The 23963-nt window shown below is 39.1% G+C and overlaps 1 protein-coding gene across 1 annotated transcript in view; it reads left to right on the top strand.

Moving 5' to 3' along the window:
• Positions 1–23963, top strand: part of ULK2 (unc-51 like autophagy activating kinase 2) — a 241121-nt gene that overhangs the window by 131184 nt on the left and 85974 nt on the right. Inside the window, exons 14-15 of the mRNA XM_007941497.2 lie at positions 7046–7183; positions 17929–18074. Of these exons, the coding sequence (XP_007939688.1) occupies positions 7046–7183; positions 17929–18074 (284 nt within the window). The remainder of the gene's footprint in view (positions 1–7045; positions 7184–17928; positions 18075–23963) is intronic.

Below are 23963 nucleotides of genomic sequence, written 5' to 3'. Positions count from 1 at the left end.
ATATTGTGTTTTCATTCTCATTTGATTCAAGGAATTTTCAAATTCCAATTTTGATTTCTTCTCTTACCCAGTCTTTTTCAAGGAGGGTGTTGTTCAGTATCCATGTGTTTACTCTTTTCCTGTTGATCTTCCTATTGTTGATTTCTAATTTGATAGCATTATGATCTCAGAAGATGCTTTGTAGTATTTCAGTGTTTTTAAATTTATTAAGGCTTGCTTTATGGCCTAACATATGGTCTATCATGGAAAATGTTCCATGTGCACTGGGGAAGAATGTAGATTGTGCTGCTGTTGGGTGAAGTCCGCTGTAGATATCTATAAGGCCAAGTTGGTAGATTGTATTGTTTAGCTCTTCTACATCTTTGTTGAGTTCCTTTCCAGTTGTTCCGTCTTTCAAAGAAAGCCGTGTATTAAAGTCTTCCACTATGACTGTCGAGTCATCTATTTGGTTTTCAACTCTTTTAAAGTCTGATTTATGTATTTTGGGGCTGTTTCATTGGGTCCATTGATATTTATTATGGTTATATCTTCATGTTCAATTGATCCTTTAATCATTATATAATGATTCTCTCCTCTCTCCTTTAGTCATTATATAATGATTCTCACCTTCTCTCGTAAGGTGGTTTTTGTCTTAAAGTCAATTTGATCAGAGATTAATATTGCCACTCCTACTCTCTTTCATTTGCCATTTGCTTGATATATCTTTTTCCAAGCTTTGATTTTTAGTCTGTTTTTGTCTTTATCTCTAAAATGTGTCTCTTGTAGGCAGCGCATTGATGGGTTTTGTTTCCTTATCCAATCTGTACTCTCTGTCCTTGAGTGGTGCATTTAATCCATTAACATTCTGGGTAATTATTGATAAGTTTGAATTTGTTGCTGTCATTTTGTTATGTGTTTCTAATGATGTCCCTGGTTTCTTTGTTCCATATTATTTTCTGTGCTGAGCTCTTTATGTTTATGAGTCGTGTTATCTTTTCCTTTGTTGCTGTTGTTTTAGTATATGCTGAGTATTTGTCCTTCTCCTCTTTTTTATTGTGGTGTGAAGGTTTATCATTTTCTTTGAGGTTACCTTATGATTTATAATTTTCTCTCCGAGTTTAGAACATCCATTCTATCTTGCCACTCTCTTAACTTCCTCACCATTTAGAAGTTCTGTAACTACACAGTGTTTTCCCACTTTTTGTTTGTAGTTGTTCTCACTTTCCAGTTCATGTCTCTGGTTCCCTGTTTACAATCTTGTAAGCTCATTTTACTTTGTATATGTCCATAGCTATGGTTTCTGGGTTATGTCATCTTGTGTATTAATGGTTGGTTGTTATTTGCTATTTTTGGTTCTCTGTTCAAAGGACTCCCTTTAGCGTGTCTTGTAAAGTTTTCCTAGTTTTAACAAATTTCCTTAGTTTCTGCTTATCTGGAAATCTCCTAATTTCCCTATCATATTTGAGCGACAGTTTTGCCGGGTATATAGTTCTTGGTTGAAAAGTCTTCTCTTTCTGGGTTTTATATTTACCATCCCATTGCCTTCTTACTTGCGTGCTTTCTTTTGAGAAATCAGAGCTTATTCTTATTGGCTGTCCTTTGTAGGTAACTTTTTGTTTTTCCCATGCTGCTTTTAGGATTCTGTCTTTGTCTTTGGTTTTGGTCAGTTTGATGATGATGTGTCTTGGTGATTGTCTTTTGGGGTCTGTCCTGTTTGGGGTTCGTTGGACTTCCTGAATGGATATATTCTCATCTTTCATCATATCAGGGAAGTTCTCCTCCAGCAAAACTTGGACAATTTTCTCAGTGGTTTTGTTTTTCTCTTCCTGTTCTGGAATTCCAATGACATGTAAGTTATTCCTTTTGATGGTATCCCACATGAACCTTAGGCTTTCTTCATTTTGTTTTGATTTTTTTTCTGATTTATCCCTTTCCAAAGAAGTAGTCAATATTTGTCTTCAATCTCATTAATTCTGTCTTCCATCGCATCAGTTCTGCTCCTTTGCCCTTCCAATGTGTTATCTATCTCTGAAAATTTAGTATTAATCTTCTGGATTTCTGTCTGTAGATTTAGAATCGTTTCTAATATTTCATTTATTTTGTCATCTTGTTCTTTTATTTTCTTCCAAAATTATTCTAGGGTTTTTTTCTGTGTTTTCTTTGGTCTGTCTCTCAGTCCTTTGAAGATACCTAAAGATAATTCTTTTGAATTCCTTATCAGAGAGTTCCAGTGCTGCTTCTTCCTCAGGGATGTGGTCTGGGTCTGTATCTTGCTCCCTTGTTTCTACTACTTTATCCTTCTTCTTTGTGTGGACTGTGATGGTCTGTTGTCTCCAAGGCATCACAGCATTATTGTATTTAGATCTCTGTTAACTGTTTGTGAAGAGCAGCCAAGGGTGATTCAGGCTCTTCTTGGTGGCTTTTTATAGTTGGCCCATTGGTGAAGAAGACGGTAGTGGCTCTCACTCAGAAAGTGAAGTTGTAGGAGGTGTGGGCGTAGTTATATCTTATGGAGACTGTTGTTATCTGCCACTGAGTTTGACACAAATTGCAATTGAATAACCATTAATAAACTAAAGGCACACGGACAAAAAACACACCATGTAATCACACAGGAATAGTAACCAAAAAAAAGAAAAAGGGAAAATGAAGAAGAAAAAACAAGAAAACCTGCAATATCTGGGGATAGGTCACTAAGAGATAAAATAGTAGAGAAGGAGAATAATTAAGAAAAAAGAAATGGGAAAATTCAAAAAGCAAAACAGGGAGCGGGGTTAGCTGGAGGTGGGGGGAACACTTAAATTAAAAAAGATATATTTCATCCAGGAACAGGGAAAAGAAAAAAATGCTGAAAACTAGGACCTGGGAGGGGGAGATTAAGAATAATAGTAAAAAGGACAAAAGTGTTAATAATAACAGTTGCTTTGAAACAGACAAATACATGCAAACTTATCAGCAGAGAAAAGAAATCGAAAAAGATAAAAAGAGGAAAAAAAAAAAGGTCAGTGGAGGACAGGGCAGGGCACCCAGGCTGTGTCTGAGCACACAGACTGTGATGGAATTCCTGTGGGCCCACAAGGTAGGTGGGAGTGGGGGATGGCTGCACCTCTGTTCACCAAGCGGGTCTGGGGTATAAGAGTAACAAGAGGAGTGTCGTACCTTTTCAGTCTTGCAGGTCCAGGGTGACCTTAGGGTTGCTGGAAAGCAGAACGTGTTCTTAATCCCCGGGAATCTGCGAGAGCGCTGTTTCTTTAAATATGCAAAATAGTCAAGCCGCTTTTTTACCTTCAAAATGGCAGCGTCTTCTGGACCAGCAAGATTCCACAGCTCAGCCTGCCTTTCTCTTCACCTTCTTCATTTATTTCCCAGCCACCGTTGCACAGTCTTCCATGCAGTCCCTGGCTAACAGGGCTGATTTGTAGTTTAATTCTTACGTCCTACCACCACTCAGGAATCTTCAAGCTGTCTGTGCCGTCAGGATTGCTCAGGATCGCTGCCAGACTGCAGCTCCGTATGTCTCCTGTTTTTGGTATTTTCATGCAAATTTTTCTGCTAGTTGGGGTTTAGTCCACTTCTATATCCTCCCCTTCAAGGCTCAGGGGTCCAACATTATTTTCTGTGTCTATGTTAACTCTTTTCCCTTTTCTTTCTTGAAGAGGGTCTATGCAGTCTTTCTGCCTAGTCCGCCATCTTGCCGGAACTCACAGTCTTTATGTCTGTAATGTTGTAAGTGAGAAAAAGTGGGAGGTTCATGTGGCTTTATTAGAAATATAGAAGGACAGAAATTAGAATATCATCTTTCTTAAGGCCCAGGATTGCCCCTGATATATTTCAAGACATGTTGTAAATTGAATAGAAAATCATCTACCACCTTCCACTGCCATTGAGCCGATTCCAACTCATAAGTGACCCTTTACAACAGAGTAGAACTGCTCCATAGCATTTCTAAGGGTATAAATCTTTATGGAAACAAACTGCCTCATTCTTCTTGCACAGAGCAGCTAGTGGGTTTAAACCATGATGTTTTGATTATCAGCTGAATGCTTTAACTACTATGCCACCAGAGTGTCTTAACAATAATCTAAGAGCATACTCTTTCTAAATTTATGGAAAACAAAGACAGAGGCTTAATCAAACCAAATCATAACACTTCAGATCAGTTACATACTTTGAGAGTTGTGAAACGTGTCTTCAGTCTTCACAAAGTTAGATTTCCTTGGGAGTGTTTACTACATTCATAACTTGCGTAAACATTCCAATCATCTTTGCTCTTGAACTTCCTGTTCTTTTACCAAGCATATTTTCCTAAAAATATTTTTCTGTTATATAGTAAATGAATAGCAGAATGTGGGGGATTAGAACTGATTTTTGCTGACAGTGGTAATTAAGGTTATGTGTCAGCTTGTCTGGGCCTGGTTTTGAGTGACTGGGCAGCTGAATATAGTGATTCCCCATGATAAGACTGGTAATCAACTCCATGGTGAAATATGCTATATTTGAGTAGCTCCCTTAGGGGTGTGGTCTGCCTACAATATGTAAGAAGCAGCTTTGAGAAAGGTCTTGAGTGTTTTGGCACATCTGGATCTCAGTGGCCTGCTGTGTTTTCTGCTGATCTTGAGACTATTTCTCGACTTGAGCTAGTGCCCTGCCATGTTGCTTGATACATTGGGACTGTGCCATTTTACTTGTTGACCTTGGCTTTGTCAGCCTCAGCATCTAGCAGCTGCATGAGTTAAGAAAAATCTCCACCTCCAGTGGGCTGGGAGCAAGAGGCCAAGCTGAAGCCCAAGGTTAAGGGGCATTCACTCAACCCCTAGAGCTGGCACTTTGAACTCACACATCTAGCCTAACCCTAAGAGGATAAAATCCCTATTTGTTTAAAGCCATCTCTACTTGTAGTATTTTCTGTTAGAGCAGCATTACCAGGACACTGACGTATTCTGAAGTATTCAGGTATTTATCTTCAGTCTCATTAATTCTGTCTTCCATTTCATCAGTTCTACTCCTTTGCTCTTTCAATGTGCTACCTATTTCTGACAACTTAGTATTGATCTTCTGGATTTCTGTTTCTAGATTTAGCATCATTTCTAATTTTTCATTTATTTTGTCATTTTGTTCTTGTATTTTCTTCCAAAATTCTTCTAGGGTTTTGTCTGTGTTTTCCTTGAAGATACCTAAATATAATTCTTTTGAATTCCTTATCAGAGAGTTCCCATGCTGCTTCTTCCGCAGGGATGTGTTCTGGGTCTGTATTCTTTCTCCCTTGTCTCTACCACTTTATCTTGCTTCTTTTTGTGGACCGTGATGGTCTGTTGTCTCCGAGACATCGTGGCATTATTGTATTTAGATCTCTGTTAACTGTTTGTGAAGAGCAGCCAAGGGTGGTTCAGGCTTTTCTTGGTGGTGGTTTGTCATTGACCTGTTGGTAGAGAAGGAAGTGGTGGCTCTCACTCAGTAAGTGAAGCTGCAGGAGGTGTGGGTGTAGTTGTGTCGTATGGGAACTGTTGCTGTCTTCCACTCAGACAAAAATAACAATTGAATAACTATCAGAAAGTAAAAGCAAATAGACAAAAAATACACCGTGTAATCACCCTGGAACAGTAACTATAAAAAGAAAAAAGGGAAAAAGAAGAAAAACAAAAACCCTGCAATATCTGGGGATAGGGCAATAAGAGAAAAAAGGTAGAAAAGGAGAATAATGAAAAAAAATGGGAAAAACACAAAAAGAAAAATGAGGCATGGGGTTAACCACAAGAAAGAAAACAAAAATACAACCAGAAACAGGGAAAAGAAAAAAAGCTGAAAATTAGAAACTGAGAGGAATAAATAATAATAGTAAAAAGCACTGGTAGCATAGTGCCTAAAGCACTTAACCGCTCACCAGAAGGCTGGCGGTTCAAACCCACCAGCCACTCCTCGGAAGGAAGGTTGGGCAATCCTACTTTCGTAGTGATACTGCCTCGGAAACCCAAGGAGGGGTCGCTATGAGTCGGGGTCGACTCGACGGCAAACAACAACAACAACAACAACAGTAAAAAGCACAAAAGTAATAATAGTAGTATTAGTTTTAAAACAGACAGAAACAAACAAACTAAAAAACAGAAAAAAAAAAAAAAAATCTGGACAGGGTGGGGCAGGGCATCTAGGCTCCATCTGAGCACACAGACTGGGATGGAATACCTGCCAGCCCAGAAAGTGGAAGGGAGTGGGGACTGGCTCCACGTCCATTCACCAAGAGGGTGTGGGGTACAAGTGTAACGGGGAATGTTGCACCTTTCCAGTCATCTGGGTTTAGAATACTGTTGGGGTTCTTGGCAAGTGGAGCCTGTTCTTAAGTCCCTGGAATCTGGGAGTTCGCTGTTGCTTTGTTGTTGTTGTTGTTGTTTGCCATAGAGTCAGACCTGACTCATAGTGACCCCTCCTTGGGTTTCCAGGGCAGTATCACTACAGAAGTAGATTGCCCAATCGTTGCTTTAAATATCCAAAATGTTCGAGCTGTTTATAAATGTTCAAAATGGCTGCATCCTCCGGATAGACAAAAGTCCACAGCTTAGCCTGCCTTCCTCTTTGCCGCTTCACTTTTATTCCCCAGCCACCAGAGCTGTCCTCTGTGCAGTCCCTGACTAGCAGGGCTGATTTTTAGGTTAATTCTTAGGGCCTACCACCACTCAGCAATATCCAAGTGGTCTGTGTCGTCAGGATCGCTGCCAGACCACAGCTCCATATGTCTCCTTTTTTGGTATTTTAATGCAAATTCTTCCGCTAGTTAGAGTTTAGTTCACTTCTATATCCTTCCCTTCAAAACTCGGGCCCCGGATTTTCTTCTGTATCTGTGTTAATTCGTTCCCTTTTCTTCGTTGAAGAGGGTTTGTGTAGTCTTTCTGCCTATTCTGCCATCTTACCGGAGCTCCCCTGGTTTTTATTTTTTAACAAGGTCATTGTTTCATATATAGAGGGATATTGTGTCTCCTTCTAGAATTTTTTCTTTAAGTATTACCACTGGGTCACATGAAAGAGAGGGATTTTATTAATACTTCTTTCCTTTTTCAATAAATTATGGTTGCAGGCAGTGTCAGCCTACTGTGTCACCTCACAGTGAAACAGCACCAATTCCAGTTCCTACTCAAATAAGGAATTATCAGCGTATAGAGCAGAATCTGATATCTACTGCCAGCTCTAGCACAAATCTGCATGGTTCTCCAAGGTAAGCTAGTCCTTTTTCTACTTTTTCTTTTCATTAAAAATCATTTGTGTAGTTGTTATCAAAAGATCTGTTATTTTCAAGGGAGGACTTAGTCTTTTGCAGGTAAGACATTATACAAAATTGAATAATGAAAAAAGTTATACTTAAACAATATTTAAACATGGCATGATAATTTATGATGCACATGTATATATGTATCCACAATATAATAATATTTAAGAACTGAGGAAAGAACTTGTTTAAAAGTCAGTAGACAGGCCTGCTGTTTGAACATCTACACTAGGGAGATGCATGCCTTCTAGTCATCTGTGGGAGATCAGAAGGGGGCAGCGTTTCGCACAAGGAGAAAGGCAGGAAGACAGGTATACATAGATAAGAAGGAGACACAGGGTACCACAGGGAGGATGTGGGAGGAGAGCTTTTACATTGTGGGGGATGTAGCCAGTGTCATGAAACAAAGTATATGTGAACTGTTGAAAGTGAAACTAAATCTGCTTTGTAAAATTTCACCCAAATCCCAATAAAAAATAAAACTTGTTTAAAAATGAAATCTCATTAGTTACAGCAGATTATTTACATATGTTTATTTCTTATATATATACTGAGATAGTAGTAAAGTATAGCAAATGTATAAATCAACAAAGACAAGCAAAATAAGAATAGATGTTCAATGGGTGAGTGATTTTAATAAATTTCCTGAAAACAAAAATAGGATAGAAGAGTACCTGCTTTTAGCAAGGCAGATACGAGTGTAAGCAGTTAGAGAATCTGAAAAGATGAGAATCACTATCCTCATGGTAGCTGCAGAGAGGCTTACCTCTCAGAGAACTCACGTAGAATGAAGGGGTGGAAGTGAGCATAAAAGAGAAAACCTGAACCTGAAGGAAATAGCAGGAATACAAAGAAAGAAGAAAACAGAAAAAAATAATAGTACTCTTAGATACAACCACTGCCATATTGTCAGTTTGTACTGTGGTGGCTTATAGTGTTGCTATAATGCTGGAGGCTACATGCTGCTGGTATTTCAAATACTGGCAGGATCACCCATGGTGGACAGGTTCCAGTGGAGGTTCCAGAGTAAGACAGACTGGAAGAAAAGCTTCACAATGTATGAAAACACTATGGATCACAATAGAATATTGTCCAGTATATTGCTGAAGATGAGTCCTCTAAGTTTGATGGCACTCAAAATATTCTTGGTGGCCACAACAATGGACTCAAGCATACCAATGACCATGAAGATAGTATAGGACCAAACATTATTTCATTCTGTTGTACGTGGGGTTGCCGTGAGTGTGAGTCAAAGGCAACTTGACAGCAGTAAGCAACAACAGTGGAGATACAAAGATAAGATACTGCATCCATAAAATAAGAAATGCTGTTGAACAAGAAAAGGATCTCTGGTGGCATAGTTCCTAAGGCATTTGACTGCTAACCAGAAGGCTGGCAGTTCAAACCCACCAGCCACTCCTCGGAAGGAAGGTTGGGCAATCTGCTTGTGTGGTGATACTGCCTTGGAAACCCAAGGAGGGGTCGCCATGAGTTAGTTCCAATTTGATGGCAGTGCATTTTTTTTTTTATTCAATAAGAATAATCAAAATTAAAAGGACTTCTTTCACATTAAAAATATAATAAACTCCCTGCTGTCAAGTCGAAGCTGTGTCATAGCAACCCCTCCTTGGGTTTTCAAGGTGGTATCTCTTTGGAAGTAGATTGCTCAGTCTTCCTTCCCAGGAGTTGCCTGGTGGGTTTGAAACACCAGCCTTCTGGTTAGCAGTCAAATGCTTTAGCTACTATCCCACCAGAGCTCCCCCAACCAAAAAAAAAAAAAAAAGCTGAAATAAAAGGAAGGGTTGGAAAACAAAATTTTAGTATCTTAAAAATGAGACTAAAATAAGGTGGAAAATATGAATAAAATATATTCTTTAAGGATTAATTAGTAAAGGCACACAGGTAAGACAGAACAGAGGAAATAATAAGAAAAAAAAATTTCAGGAAATAATCAAGAGAAATTCTTAAAGAATTGTAGAATATAAGATTTTAGATTAAAAGGGCCCAACAGTTAAGCAGCTCAGTGGATGGCAAAAGATCCTAACCATCTGGTGGGATGCAAATTGGAAAAACTTATGTTAGGAGCATTTTAGCAGTATCTATTTCCCTGCACCCTCCCCACAACCCCCCTTATCTTAGGAGGAAAGTTTTCAGTATTTCAGCATTGTTGTTGTTATGTGCCGTCGAGTCATCCCCGACTCATAGTGACCCCTCCTTGGGTTTCTGAGGCGGTATCACTACAGAAGTAGGATTGCCCAACCTTCCTTCCAAGGAGTGGCTGGTGGGTTTGAACCACCATCCTTCTGGTTAGCAGTCAAGTGCCTTAGGCACTATGCTACCAGAGTTCCTTTTCACCATTAGGTATGCTATTGTTGTTTCACTATTAGGTATGCTGTTGTTATTTCACTGCAATTCATATGGTTTTCAGTGGCTAATTTTTTCAGAAGTAGTTGGCCTTGCCTTTTTTTCTAGTCTGCCTTATCTGGAAGCTCCACTGAAACCTGTCCAGCATGGGTGACCCTACTGGTATTTTAAATACTGGTGGCATAACTTCCAAAGTCAAAGCAACATGCAAGATAGCACACACAGCATGACGAACTGACAGATGAGTGGTAGAGTATTCTATCAGTTGCATTTTTTTTGTTTGTTTTAATACATGCCCTTTTTCAAATTGAGGAAAGTCTCTCTTATTTCTCATTGATAAGAACCAACCAAAAAACAAAACCCGTTGCTGTTGAGTCAATTATGACTCATACTGATCTTATAGGATGGGGTAGAATTTCCTTGTAGGGTTTCCAAGGCTGTAATTTCTATGGAAGCAGACTGCCACATCTTTCTACCATGGAGAGGCTAGCGGGTTTGAACTGTCAGCCTTTCAGTTATCAGCTAAGCATTTTTACCACTGCATCACCAGAGCATAATTATTGATGCATATATCTTTTGACCCAAGCACTTCAACTTCTGGTAACTTATTCTGCGATTATCTAATCCTCGCCTGTGTATGAAATGACACATATACAAAATTTTTAACTGAATCATTACATGTAATAGCAAAGGATTAGAAATAAGCTATGTGCCCTTCCGTAATTAAGGGACTGATTTATTATGCTCTTTGACCCTGGAACATTTTGCATCTTCCAAAAGGAACACAGAAGCTTTCTATGTATATAGTAGAAAAATTTCCAGGGTATATTATAAAACAGAAAAAGTAAAATAATTAACTGTGTTCAGCAGTGGTTCTCAGAGTATGGTCTTTGATCCCTTTCAGAGGGTCCATGAAATGAAAAATATTTTCATAATAATACTAAGACATTTGGTTTTTGTCACTGGATTCATATGTGCACTGATGGTACAAAAGTGATGACAGTTAAAACTGCTGATACCTTACCATGAACCATGGTAGTGGCATTAAACATGTTGTTAGTCTTTGTATTATTCACCACTGCATACCTGTAGTACAAAGGAATGTCCTTGATGAGGCAGTAAAAAATACTAATCCTTAAAAATATTGGCCTTTCACAGCCAGCTAGCCAGAGGGAGCAAGTAGTTGGACCTGTGGGCTCAGGACTGTGGTCTCAGGGGACATAAAGCTCAATTGTCATAACATACTAGACAAAAGCATTGTTCTACATCCTGCTTTGGTGAGTAGCGACTGAGGTCTTAAAAACTTGCAAGCAGCCATCTAGATGCAACAGTGGGTCTCTCCTTATCCAGAGTAAAGAAGAATGAAGAAAACTAAAGACGTGTGGAAACAGTTAGTCCAAGGGACTGGTATACCATGCAATCCTCAGCCTGTATGACCATGAGACCAGAACTGGATGGCCCTGCTACCATTGTCAACCCTAGGAGGGGGATCTCTGTAGGAAATCCTGGATAGAGTGGGAGAACAATGTGGGACAAAACTCAAAATCATTAAAAAAAAAAAAAAAAAAAGGGAAGGGCTGACCAAGTTTACTGGTCTGATAGAGCCTGTGGAACCACTGGGACTATGGCCCCTAGCTACCCTTCACATCTGGAATTGAACTCACTCCTGTGGCTTCCACCCATACAAAAGACTGGCATATGAGCTGAACATTTATATTAGGTAGATAGACTCCTTGGAGAAATTTTATCATGGGAGAATAGAAGGGCTGTGTGTGCACAAGAAGACAGCTTTCGGGGGCAGGAGTGCATGGGAGGGAAGGACACAGGGAAGAGGTGACTATGGGGTAGAAGTGAGAGGAGAGCTGCTGCATTGTGGGAGAGTACAGCAATGTTATGAGACAGTGTATGAGCTGCTGTACGGAAGATGAAATTGCTCTGTAAACTTTCACCCAAATCACAATAAAATTGAAAAAAAAACAAAACTTGGCCCTTGAGTACAATGTATGATGTATAAAGCAGTTTGCTGTATATTGGAGTAGTTGACTTATGAAAAAGCATTTGTATGTAATGAGTTTATTATTCTTAATGAATTAATAAGTATTCTTTCATTTTCTAATATAGCAGATGTTAAGATACCAGTTATATAAGCAAAAACTCTGTAGGGTCCTCCTCAATAATTTTTAAGAGTATAAAGGGAAGCTGTCTTAGTTTCCTATTGCTGCCATGAAAGAAATACAAATTGGTGTCTTTAAAGAACAGACATTTTTTTTCTCACTGTTCTGGAAGCTAAAAGTCCAAATCAGGGTCTTGGTCATATTGATTCCTTCTTTGAGCCTCTCTCCTAGTTTCTGGTGTCTGTTGACATTCCTTGGTGTTTCCTGTTACCTTTCTTCCCCTTGTGTCTCTGCGTCTCTTCTGCTCTTTTTATAAGTCAAAGGTGATTATGTTTAAAATCCATCCTACTTGGGTATGACCAGATTAACATAGTAGAACTTTATTTCCAGACATATTTTGGGGGACTCAACCCAGTTCATAACAGGACTTAAGACCAAAAAAAATTAAACATGGTTATAAGTAATATATTACCTTTTGTGTAAAAGCAGGAGGAAGATTAGAGTTTGCTTGTATATGCATAAAGGAATTCTGGAAGGTTATATTAGAAACTAAAAGTAGCAGTAACCTTTGTGAATAGGATTAGGGGAGTGTTGGGAATTAGGCAAGAAGGGCTGCAAGTGTGGTAGGGAGACTTCACTCTGTATAATTTTATACATTTTTTTAATTTGTATTATGTGGCTGAATTACCTTTTTTTTTTTTTTAAAGTGGCTCCATGGTATATTTTAAAGCAGTTTCAGGAAAGAACAGGAACAAATACGGTTCTAAAATGTGCCAGAGAAGAGGAAAAGGTCATGAAACAGCATTCAGAGTGGCATTATAGTTAAACAGCAGAATGGCACATGTTAGAAGATAGTTCGATAAATGCTTTGAACATGAGTAAAAACAAAAGTACTTTAGCTAAGGCAATGTGAAGAGACTGGCAAATTCTCTGCATAAAACAAGTATAAATCTAGACATTATTGTCAAAATAGCCATTCTGGGACTCTAGAAATAGACCAAAGACAAACTACAAACTGAGAAATGTTTATTTTTGAAATATTATTAGTGCTTTGAGTGATCTGGTTAGGAACAGTGAGTGATGTTCTTAACCATGTGGCTGCTACGTTTATACCTTCATGTGGATTAATGAGAATGGTAATTTATATAGTAGGGGGCTGGCTAGAAAACCAGCTAAAAGAGTCCAACTCAGGAGGAACTGAACATGGAAAATATGCAGCATTACTAGCCTGAGGTTGCATTGCTGGTTGGACTAGTAGTAGTAGACCAGCCAGAAATTTAATGTGGAGGCTTCAGGAATGAGAGAATAGGAGGGCTAGATAAGCTCTCCACCGATTATCTGAATGAGTGGTCAGCAATGCGTATGTGTAGGTGAGACCTGAGAAAAGGTCTGACAGAAAGTGAAAGTGAAAGCCAAGAGAGACTCTGGTACATAGATTGATCAGCAGAGGAAGGAAGAATTATGGGCTAGTGGTGTCTGTACACAACCTCTTCCCAAATCACTGGGTGACTTCTAAGCTATGCAGGCACAGGATTGACCCCAAAGAAGGCCGCTGTTATTGTTTTATGCTGTCCAATCAATTCCAATTCATAGCAACCCTGTATTAAGGCAGAAGTTCTTAAAAAGTAGAATGAAAAGTACTGAGGAGAGATACCAGTAGATGTATACCACAGGCGAGTCTGATTGCGCAGTTTAAGTCCAGACAAACTACTAAAAGAAAAAAAAAAAGTCAGAATTCAGAATTGATATAATACGTTATCTGAAATACCTAATTTTCAATGAAGAGGAAACATACAAAGAAACAGGAAACTGATCTATAATCAACAAAAATAGTAGTCATAAAAATTGGTTCTTATTGAGCCCAGATATTGGATTTAGGACTTCAAAGCAGGTATTATAAATATATTCAGAATTAAAAGAAAAATATGGTGATAATGACTCTACAAATAGGACATTTCAGAGAAATTGAAGCTATTAAAAAAAAAAAAAGAAATTCTAAAGTTGAAGAATATAATAACCAAAATGTAAATTTTACTAGATACACTCAACTACAGATTGAAGATGTCAAAAGAGTCAGTGAACTTGAAGATACAGCAATAGAAATAATCATCCTGAAGATCAGAGAGGAAAAAAGATTAAAGAAAATTGAAGAGAGTTTCAGAGACCCATAGGACAATATTAGGCATGACAGCATATGTGTGATGGGAATTACAGAAGGGGAGGAGAGAAAGGGGCAGAATATATATGAGGAAATAATAGCTAAAAAATCCTCATATTTGATGAAAAAACATTTATCTACAGGCCCAAGAATATCGGTGAAGTCCCAAAGGATAAACACAAATACCCACACATAGATTTATCATAATCAAATTAGGAACAGACAAAGACATAAAATTTTGAAAGGAACAAGAAAAAAACAGTTTCTTATGTATAGAGGAGTCATCTCTAGATGGTATAAATGGTTAAGCACTCAACTACCAGCCATAAGGTTGGCAGTTCAAAGGTCCCTCAGAATATAGGCCTGGTGATCTGTTTCTAAAACATCACTGCCTTGAAAAACGCTATGGAGCACTTCTGTGCACACATGGAGTTACCGTGAGTCAAAATCAACTCAATGGCATCTAAATAGCAACAGCTTGTATTGTGGAACAATAATGATTATTAACTGGTGGCTTCTTACTAGAAACTGGGGGGATCAGAGGTAGTGGAAGAACATATTCAAAATGCTAAAATGAAAAAAAAAAAAAAAAGAATTCTAATACAGCAAAACTGTTATTCAGAAATGAAGGTGTTCTGGTTACCTAGTGCCGCTCTGACAGGAATATACCACAAATGGGATGGCCTTAACAAACAAAAGTTTATTCTTAAAATTTGGAGGCTTTATGTCCAAGTTCAAAGTGCCAGGCTCTCTAGGAGCTGGGTGTAAGCCCCTCAACTTTGGGGTCCAGCTCTGCCTCCTGCTCCCGGCCCACTGGAGCTAGAGGCGTTTCTTCACTCAAACGGCTGCTGGCTGCTGAGGCTGGAAGCCCCAAGGTTGACAAGTAAAAAGGCATAGTCCTGATGTTACCAAACCACACGGCAGGCCATTAACTTAAGTCCATTGTAAGTCCCAAGGTCTGCAGGGCATAGCAGGCTGCTGAGCAACAACATGGCTATGCGCATGGTCCAAGCATGCCATCGGCTAGAGACCATTCCCAAGGCTGCTTCTTAAATACAGGAAGCAGACCATGTTCCCAAAGGCAGCTACTCAGCTGCTTGTGGTAGATCCCACCATGGAGCTGATTGCCAGTCTCATCATGGGGAGTAACTACCACCAGCTGCCCAGCCACTCAACTAGGCCTGGCCAAGTTGACACACAAGCTGAACTACCACAGAAGGTGAAATAAAGATATTGCCAGAACAAAAACTGGGAGAATTCCTTGCTAACAGACCTGCCCTACAAAAGCTCTAAGGGAAATCTTTCAAGGTGAAAGGAAATAACACTGAATAGTGACTTGAATCTACAGGGAGGAATGGAGACCAGTGGAAATAGTAAATATATGGGTAAATATAAAAGACATTGTGTATTTGTGTGAATACATATACACAAGCATGTACGCATGCAGGTGTATATGCACGTGTGTGTGTGTGTGTGTATCTTAATTTTTAAAAATTCCTTAAAGCAATAACTAACAGTGGTTGTTAGATTTATAACATATATAGATATAATAAATAATAATAGAACAAAGGAAGTAGGAAGAAATGAACTCGATTAAATTGTTGTTTTACTAAGATTAAGTCAGTATTAATGTGAAGCATATTGTGATAAAGATGCATATTGCATTCCTAGAACAACCATTAAGAAAGACATAAAAAACTAAAATATCAGCAGCAGAATTAAAATAATATACTGAAAAATCTATTTCACACAGAAGAAAGTAGTAAAAGAGGTACCAAAAAGACTTGAAACATGTAGATAACAAAGAGCAAATATGAGACATAAATTCAGGCATCTCAGTGTTACTAGTGCCATGGAGTCAATTCTAACTCAGCAAAGCTATATCAGTAATTACACTAAATGTGAATAAGCTAAACTCTGCATTCAAATGGCAGAACTTACCAGATGGCATACAGAAGCAGTATCCAAATACTTAACAAAAAGCACATTTTAGAAACCTAAAATGAAGACATTAAAAAAAAAAAAAAATTCACTGCCCTCGAGTCAGATCTGACTCATAGTGACCCCTCCTTGGTTTCCGAAGCAATATCACTGTGGAAGTAGACTGCACAACATAAAAGGATTGAAAACAAAAGGATGGAAAAAGATACACCAAGCAGAAGAGTGGTCAGTAGATGCCCCGGATGACAGCCACAGAAGAGGTCTTAGAAGTAATCAGACTCAAACAGTGGACAGAGGAGAAGTTCCAGAGAAAGGTATGCAGAAGAAAAAAAAGGAGACTTGGAGAGACTCTGAAGGATGATGGAGTCATACCAGCAAATAATAAATGTAGGTAGATGACAGATCTGATAGGAACATTTGAGGAAAATTAACTGTTTTAGCTGTTTACTTACTGTATGATGAAAAATTAATTCTTATGTCAGTCCTCACCTCACTTTCATCATCTCAATAAAATTATTGCCCTATTATCAGTGAAATCCATAATCTAGATTTATGTCATGACTTTCTAAGTGTTGTTTAGGACTGAGGCTATGAGGCTGACTCAGGACCAGGCAGTGTTTCCTTCTATTGTGCATAGGGCCACTGTGCGTCAGAGCCAACTCGCTGGTACTTAACAACACACCCAACAGGACTGGAGCAATACAGGAAGTGTTGCAGGGTACTGTTGTTTTTTCTGTTATGGGTCACAGTCATTTCTATCTGAAACCTATAGATGTTGTTATCGTAAGGTGCTGTTGAATCAGTTTTGATTTATAGCCACCCTTTGTACAACAGAATGAAACACTGCTTGGTCCGGCACCACTCTCACAATTGTTGCTAAGCTTGAGCCTGTGATGCTAGTTAGGTTTTAAAAATAAGAATTTCTCAGATTTTAGAAAGGACTATATCATGGTATTCACTGTATATTATAGAATATCTCCAGTAGAGGCAAACCCATTATTAATCTATTTTCAGTATGCATATTCACACTAAAGGGATAAAAATCTATAGTAGCCTTATTAGTTCAGGTCAGAATTTACCGCGGATGGATTTAGGTCTGGTCAAATTTTATCACCAAAACATTTATGAAAATCTTGGATTTTTAAAGCTTTTTGGATCTCAGAGTTTATAGACTTGTTTAATCTTTACAGTGCTCTTTTAAACTGTGTGTATATAGTAACTTGAGTGAAAAAGTAACATTAGAAAAGGAAATATTTAAAACAAACCAAAAAAACCCACCAAATTGATGTCCAGCAGCTTTCAGATAACTAGTGAACAACACCAGGATGAGAATAAAATTCTTACCCTAGTAAAATATTTAATCATCTTTAGGGCTCTTGGATCAATCAATCAACATGTACATACTGAACATTTATCATGTACCTTGTGATAAAATGTAGTGTAAGGGATATAAGAGAATTATAATTTTTTTTTTTAACCAAAGTTAATATATACACATAGTTTAAAAATAAAATAGCACTGCAAAGATTAAACAAGTTTGTAAACTCTGAATCAAAAAAGATTTAAAAATCACTGAGGAAATGGTAAATTGTCTGACTTCGTTAGAGACGGAATCAGCCTGAAAAGTCAGTTCTTTTAACCTTTTTTCTAACACATTTGCCATGTGTTAAAATACCTTCTGTATTCTTTTTTCTGAGGTTTCCTATGTCATCTCTAGAATTCTCTGATTCAGTTATGCTTGTTTCACAGACAGAAGGAAGCTTTTGTTTCTAACTGTCAGTTGAGTTTTATCACAAAGATGTTTCTCAAATCACCTTTTGAATAAGGTGAAAGTGGCAGTCTAGTTCCGTAGTGATACCACCTCCCTCGGAAACCCAAGGAGGGGTTGTGTTTTTTTTTCTTTTTTTCTTTATACATAATGTTGTTGTTGTTTGCCGTCGAATAGGTAAGTAGAAATCACGGAGGGAAACTGACCATCTGTTGGAGTAAATTAGGTTTTACTACAGGTCTCATTTTATATTTGAAGGATTGATTAGAAATGACAAGAAAAGGTATTTCAGCATGTGTTGAGTGAACAGGGCAATCCATAAAGTGGGTAATTTTGTTTTTCTTTTTAGATCTGCAGTTGTACGAAGGTCTAATACCAGTCCATTGGGCTTCCTCCGGCTGGGATCCTGTTCCCCAGCACCAGCAGACACAGTGCAAACAGTCGGACGAAGACTCTCTACTGGGTCTTCCAGGCCTTATTCACCTTCCCCTTTGGGTAAGGAGTTTATAGCAGGTGTTCTCCTTTTTTTCACTGTACCAAACTGACATGACATACTTCGTTTAGGAACAGTGACCTATGGCAACAGTGATTTTTAGCTGATTGGGGGCATTACCCTATCCCTCCCACCACCATGCTCCCAACTCCCTCTCTTTAAATAATAATAATAATACTTTGTTTTCATTGTGTGACAGTTTGGTTTGTGTGTCAACTTGGCTGGGCCTGGTTGAGTGGCTGGGCAGCTGGTGGTAGTTAATCCCCATGAGGAGAATGACAGTCAACTCCATGGTGGGATCTACCACGAGCAGCTGGGTAGCTGCTTTTGGGTATGTGGTCTGCTTCCCGCATATAAGGAGAAGCCTGTGGGAATGGTCTCTAGCATATGGCATGCTTGGACCCTGCATGTAGCCATGTCATTGCTGAGCAGCCTGCTATGCTCTGCTGACCTTGGGACTTACAGTGGACTTAAGTTAATGGCCTACCATGTGGTTTGGTAACATCGGGACTGTGCCTTTTTACTTGTCAACCTTGGAACTTCTCAGCCTCACAGCCAGCAGCTGTCTGAGTGAAGAAACACCTCTAGCTCCAGTGGGCCTGGAGCAGAAGGCAGAGCTGGACCCCAAGGTTGAGGGTTTTTCACCCAGCCCCTAGAACCTGGCACTTTGAACTTGGACGTAAAGCCTCCAAATTGTAAGAATAAACTCCTGTTTGTTAAGGCCATCCCATTTGTGGTATTTTCTTGTCAGAGCAGCACTAGGTAACCAGAACAGAGTGAAAGTTTACAAAGTAGTTTAGGTCCCTCTCAGTTATTTAGTGGTGCTATAACAGAAATGGGAGCTCTGGTAGCGTAGTGGCTAAGGCACTTGACTGCTAACCAGACGGCTGGCGGTTCAAACCCACCAGCCACTCCTCGGAAGGAAGGTTGGGCAATCCTACTTCCATAGTGATACTGCCTCGGAAACCCAAGGAGGGGTCGCTATGCCTCGGAAACCCAAGGAGGGGTCGCTATGAGTCAGGGCTAACTCGACGGCACATAACAACAACAACAACAACATAACAGAAATACAAATGGTTGCCTTAAATAAACAGAAATTTATTTTCTCACACTTCAGGAGGCTAGAAGTCCAAATTCAGAGTGCCAGCTCTAGGGGGAGGCTTTTTTTTTGTCCCATTGGCTCTGAAGGAATTGTCAGCTTTTGCTTCTGGCTCCTTGGAGATTTCCATGTGTCTTCGTATCTGTTTTGCCTCATTTCTGTTACTTTCTCCCTTGCTTGTTTAATCTTTCATATCTCAACAGAGATTAACCCAAGACACACCCTATACTAATTCTATCTCATTAACATAACAAAGACAACCCATTCCCAAATGGGCTTATAACCACAGGCATATAACCTCTTATAACCTCTGTAGGTTAGAATTTACAACACAGAATTTTGGAGACACAGTTCAGTATATAACATTCTACTCTTTGGTCTCCAAAATTCATGTCCTTGTTATATGCAACACATTCAACCCATCACATAATCCAAAAACTCTTAACTCCAAGTCCAAAATCTCATCTTCTGAAACATCTAAATCAAATATAGGTGAGATGTCAGACATATTCCATCCTGAGGCAAAATTCCTTTTCATCAGCAAACTTGTAAAACCTAGGTTATAAGCTATCTTTTTCCAAAGTATAATGGTGGAACAGGTACAAGGTTGACATTTCCATTATGCATGGGAGAAATTGGAGGGAAAGAAGGGTAACAGGTACTGAGTTAGTCCAAAACCCAGTAGAACAATAATTTACTTTAGCTCTCCAGGTTTGAAAATAATTCTCTGTTCTCTGAGACTGTCTGGGCAAATAGCCTTCCTTCAGGCTCTGGGTATTGGATTCTGGGTGGAGGCCCCTCAGTCCTAAACTTCAGCTCTGCCTTGCAGGGCCTCTGGGATGGCATCTCTCCTCCCTCAGCTTTAGGCCCATTCTCCTAGTCTGTCTGAGTGGTGGCCCTACACCCTTGGCCCTCTAGGCCCCATTCTTCTGCTGCTTGAGCATGACAGCCCTTTCCCTTAAGCTTTGAGTGGCATACCTTAATAGCGGTCCCACATTCTGGAACTGAGCTGGTAAAGATCCAACTCTAGGAGTCTGTTGCCTCACTCTTGAGATTCAGGAGACTGTGTCCCTCCCTACTCTTTGAAACAGAAGGCCCTGCTTCCTGTGTACCTTCCAGCAGTTCTGCTGATCTCTGCTGCTCCAGCATGAGCAAAAGAAAATGGTCATTTTCCTTTCTTGGAGGATAGCAGATGTAGCTCCTTTGTCCTGTTTCCTGCCTGTAGAATTACAAGAGGCAGGCAGTGGTCTTTCCTTCTTGATCTTTCTCTATCCCCTTCAGTGTAAGTTGATGAAATTTCCATCAATCACAGGCTTAATCTCTCCTTGAAAGATTGTAAAGTTGTGTCCTTGGTGAATATTCTAGGACATATCTCCTTAGTTCATACAACAGAATTTTCCAAATCTTTCAAGTTTTTTTTTTTTTTTTTTTTTTTTTTCCATTTTGCACAGTTCATGTTTAAGTGCATCTGTTTTTTCTCACATTTTATTGTAAGTGGCAAGGAGAAACCACATGACCTCTTTATGATCTCAGCTAAATATCCAAGTCCATCACTTACAAGTTTACCTTCCAAACATTGGAACATAATTCAGACAAGTTCTTTGCCACTGCATAAAAACCATCGGCCCTTCTTCCACTGTCCAATCATATATACAACAGTTTTCTTTTAAATTGTCACCAGAAGCAAATTTAAAGTCCACATTTCTAGAAACGTTCTGTTGCTGGCACCATATATATTCTCTAAGACAGTAGAGACTTTCTCTATAGCTCTGTTTGCTTCCTTCTGAGCCCACACCAGAATTTCCTTTGATGTCCATATTCTACCAACAGACTGCTCAAGGCAGTCTAGATTTTCACTGTTGTTATGTTGTTGTTATTTGCCGTAGAGTCAGCCCCGACTCATAGCTACCCCTCCTTGGGTTTCCGAGGCAGTTAACACTACGAAAGTAGGATTGCCCAACCTTCCTTCCGAGGAGTGGCTGGTGGGTTTGAACTGCCAGCCTTCTGGTTAGCAGTCAAGTGCCTTAGGCACTATGCTACCAGAGCTCCTGTTAGACACCTTAAAACTCTCAGCATCTACCCAATTCCAAAACCTCTTCCACATTTTAGTTATCTGTTAGAAAAGCACCCCGCTTTCCAGTACCAAAATCTGTGTTAGTTATCTATTTCTGCTATAACAGAAATGCTGCAAGTTGGCCGTTTTATAGACATCCGAATGCAGGGAAGTGGCTATAGGGGAAGGCTTTCTTTTTCTGTTGGCCCTGGAGGAAGGTCCTTGTCTCTTCAGCTTCTGTTTCCTGGTTTCTTGGAGATCTCCATGTGTCTTGGTATCTGTCTTACCCCCATCTATGCTACTTTTGCTTGCTTGTTTAATCTCTCTTGCATCTCAAAAGACATGGAATCAAGACGTACTACATTTATCCTGTCTCACTAATGTAACAGAAACAACTCATTTCCAAATTAGATTATAAGTACAAGCATTTAAAAAAAAAAATGCCACTGAGTTGATTCCAATTCATAGCAACCCCTCGTTGGGTTTCCAAGGCTGTAAATCTTTATGGAAGCAAACTGCATCATTTTTCTTCCGCAGAGCAGCTGATGGGTTTGAACAACCAACCTTTTGGTTAGTAACCAGATGCCTTAACCACTGCACCACCAGAGCTTCTGACCACAAGCATAGGGGTTAGAATTTATAACACATATTTTTTGGGGATACAATTTCAATCTGTAACATTTCCCATTTAACAATTTCTACATTAATTGTTCAGTGACATTGGTTACATTCTTTGTAATACATGAACTTGCGTAGTATTTCTTTTCTGGTTGTTCCATTCCCATTAATCTAGTTCCAAACTCTCTCTTCAGACTCATTATGTAAATCTGTTAGGGCCTCTGTTAGAAACAGAAGAATATAAATGGATTTTATGTATAAAAAGCATCTCTGTTGGTTTTGGGCTCTAATCTCAAAGTCATAAGCCTTAGGTTAAAGTGCATAAAATGCCTATCTACTTACCACTTACAAATTAATTCTATGAAGCAAACATACCCTGATACCCAAACCAGGAACATGAAAAGAAAATTATAGGCCAATGTCTCTTATGAATATTGTTGTAAAAGTCCTCCACAAAATACTGTTGAATAGAATCCAATAGCATATTGAAAGAGTCATACACCATGACCTGTATTCCAGGAATGCAGCTATGGTTCAGTATTAGAAAATCACTTAATGGAATACACCACATCAGTAGAACAAAGGAAAAGAACCACATGGTCATCTGTGTTGCAGAAAAAGCATTTGATAAAATTCAGCACCCTTTCTTGATGAAAACCCTAAAGATAGATAGAATAGAAGAGAAATTCCTCAGTATGATTCAAGGTATATGTGAAAAGCCAACAGCCAACATAATATTTAATGGAGAAAAACTGAGAGCTTACTCTGGAAATGGGGAATAAGAGACTGTTGACCATTCTCACCACTTCTGTTCAGTAGTGTGTTAGAATTCCTAGCTAGAGCAGTAAAACCAGAAAAAGAAAGAAAAGTTATTCACATTGGAGAGTAAGTAAAATTATCTATATTAATAATCCTATATAAAGAAAATCCCAAAAAGGCCACTAGAAAAATCTTAGAACTCATAGAAGAGTTTAGCAAGTTGTAGGGTACAAGATCCACAAACAAAAATCATTTGGGTTTCTATACACCAACAATGAGAAATCTGAAAGAGAAAGTAGGAAAATAGTTCCATTTACTATAGTATCTAAGAAAATAAAATACCTAAGAATAAATCTAACCAGGGGTGTGAAGGATTTACATGATGAAAACTATCAAACACTGCTAAAAGAGATTAAAGATGACTTAAATAAATGGAAACATGTTCCATGTTCATGGTATGAAAGATTTAATATTATTAAGATGTCAGTACTTCCCAAAGCAATTGTTTTGGTTACCTAGCGCTGCTCCAACAGAAATACCACAGGTGGGTGGCTTGAACAAACAGAAATTTATTCTCTTACAGTTTAAGAGGCTAGAAGTCTGAGTTCAAAGTGCCAGCTTTAGTGGATGGGTGAAGGTCCCTCGATCTTAGGCTTCAGCTCTGTCTCTTGTTCCTAGCCCACTGAAGCTAGAGGCTTCTCTTAACTCATGCAGCTCCTGGCTGCTGAGGCTGACAAACTCATGGTTGACAAATAAAATGGCACAGTCCCAAGATTACCAAACAACATGGCAGGCCACTAGTTCAACTCCAGAGATAGTCCCAAGATCAGCAGGAAACACGGCAGGCAGCTGAATTGAAGACTCGGCTACATGCCAGGTCCAAGCAGGCCAAAAAGCTCAGGAGACCTTCTTCAATGCTGCTGCTTATATACTGGAAGCAGACCACATCACTAAGGCTGTTACTCAGTAGCTCTAGTAGATTCCACCATGGAGTTGATTACCAGTCTCATCATGGAGAATAACTACATCCAGATGCCCAGGCACTCAAAAGCAGGCCCAGCTAAGCTGACATACAACTACCACAGTGATCTATAGATTGAATGAAATCCCTATCAAAATTCTAATTGCCTTTACAGAAACAGAAAAAATAATCCTAAACTTTATTTGGAATAGCAAGAGGCCCTGAAAATCTGGTCATAGTCAGCTACCCAGAGGGACTGAGTAGTTGAACCTGAGGGCTTGGGACCATAGTCGCAGGGGACATAAGCTCAATTGGCATAACATACTATACAAAACATTGTTCCACCTCCTACTTTGGCAAGTAGCAACTGGGATCTTAAAAGCTAGCAAGCTGCCATCTAG

Source organism: Orycteropus afer, unplaced genomic scaffold (genome assembly GCF_000298275.1).
Source record: "Orycteropus afer afer isolate SDZICR_OR568_19922 unplaced genomic scaffold, OryAfe1.0 scaffold00080, whole genome shotgun sequence".
In the NCBI taxonomy this organism is placed as follows: domain Eukaryota; kingdom Metazoa; phylum Chordata; class Mammalia; order Tubulidentata; family Orycteropodidae; genus Orycteropus; species Orycteropus afer.
This window is presented reverse-complemented; position numbering and strand designations above follow the sequence as displayed.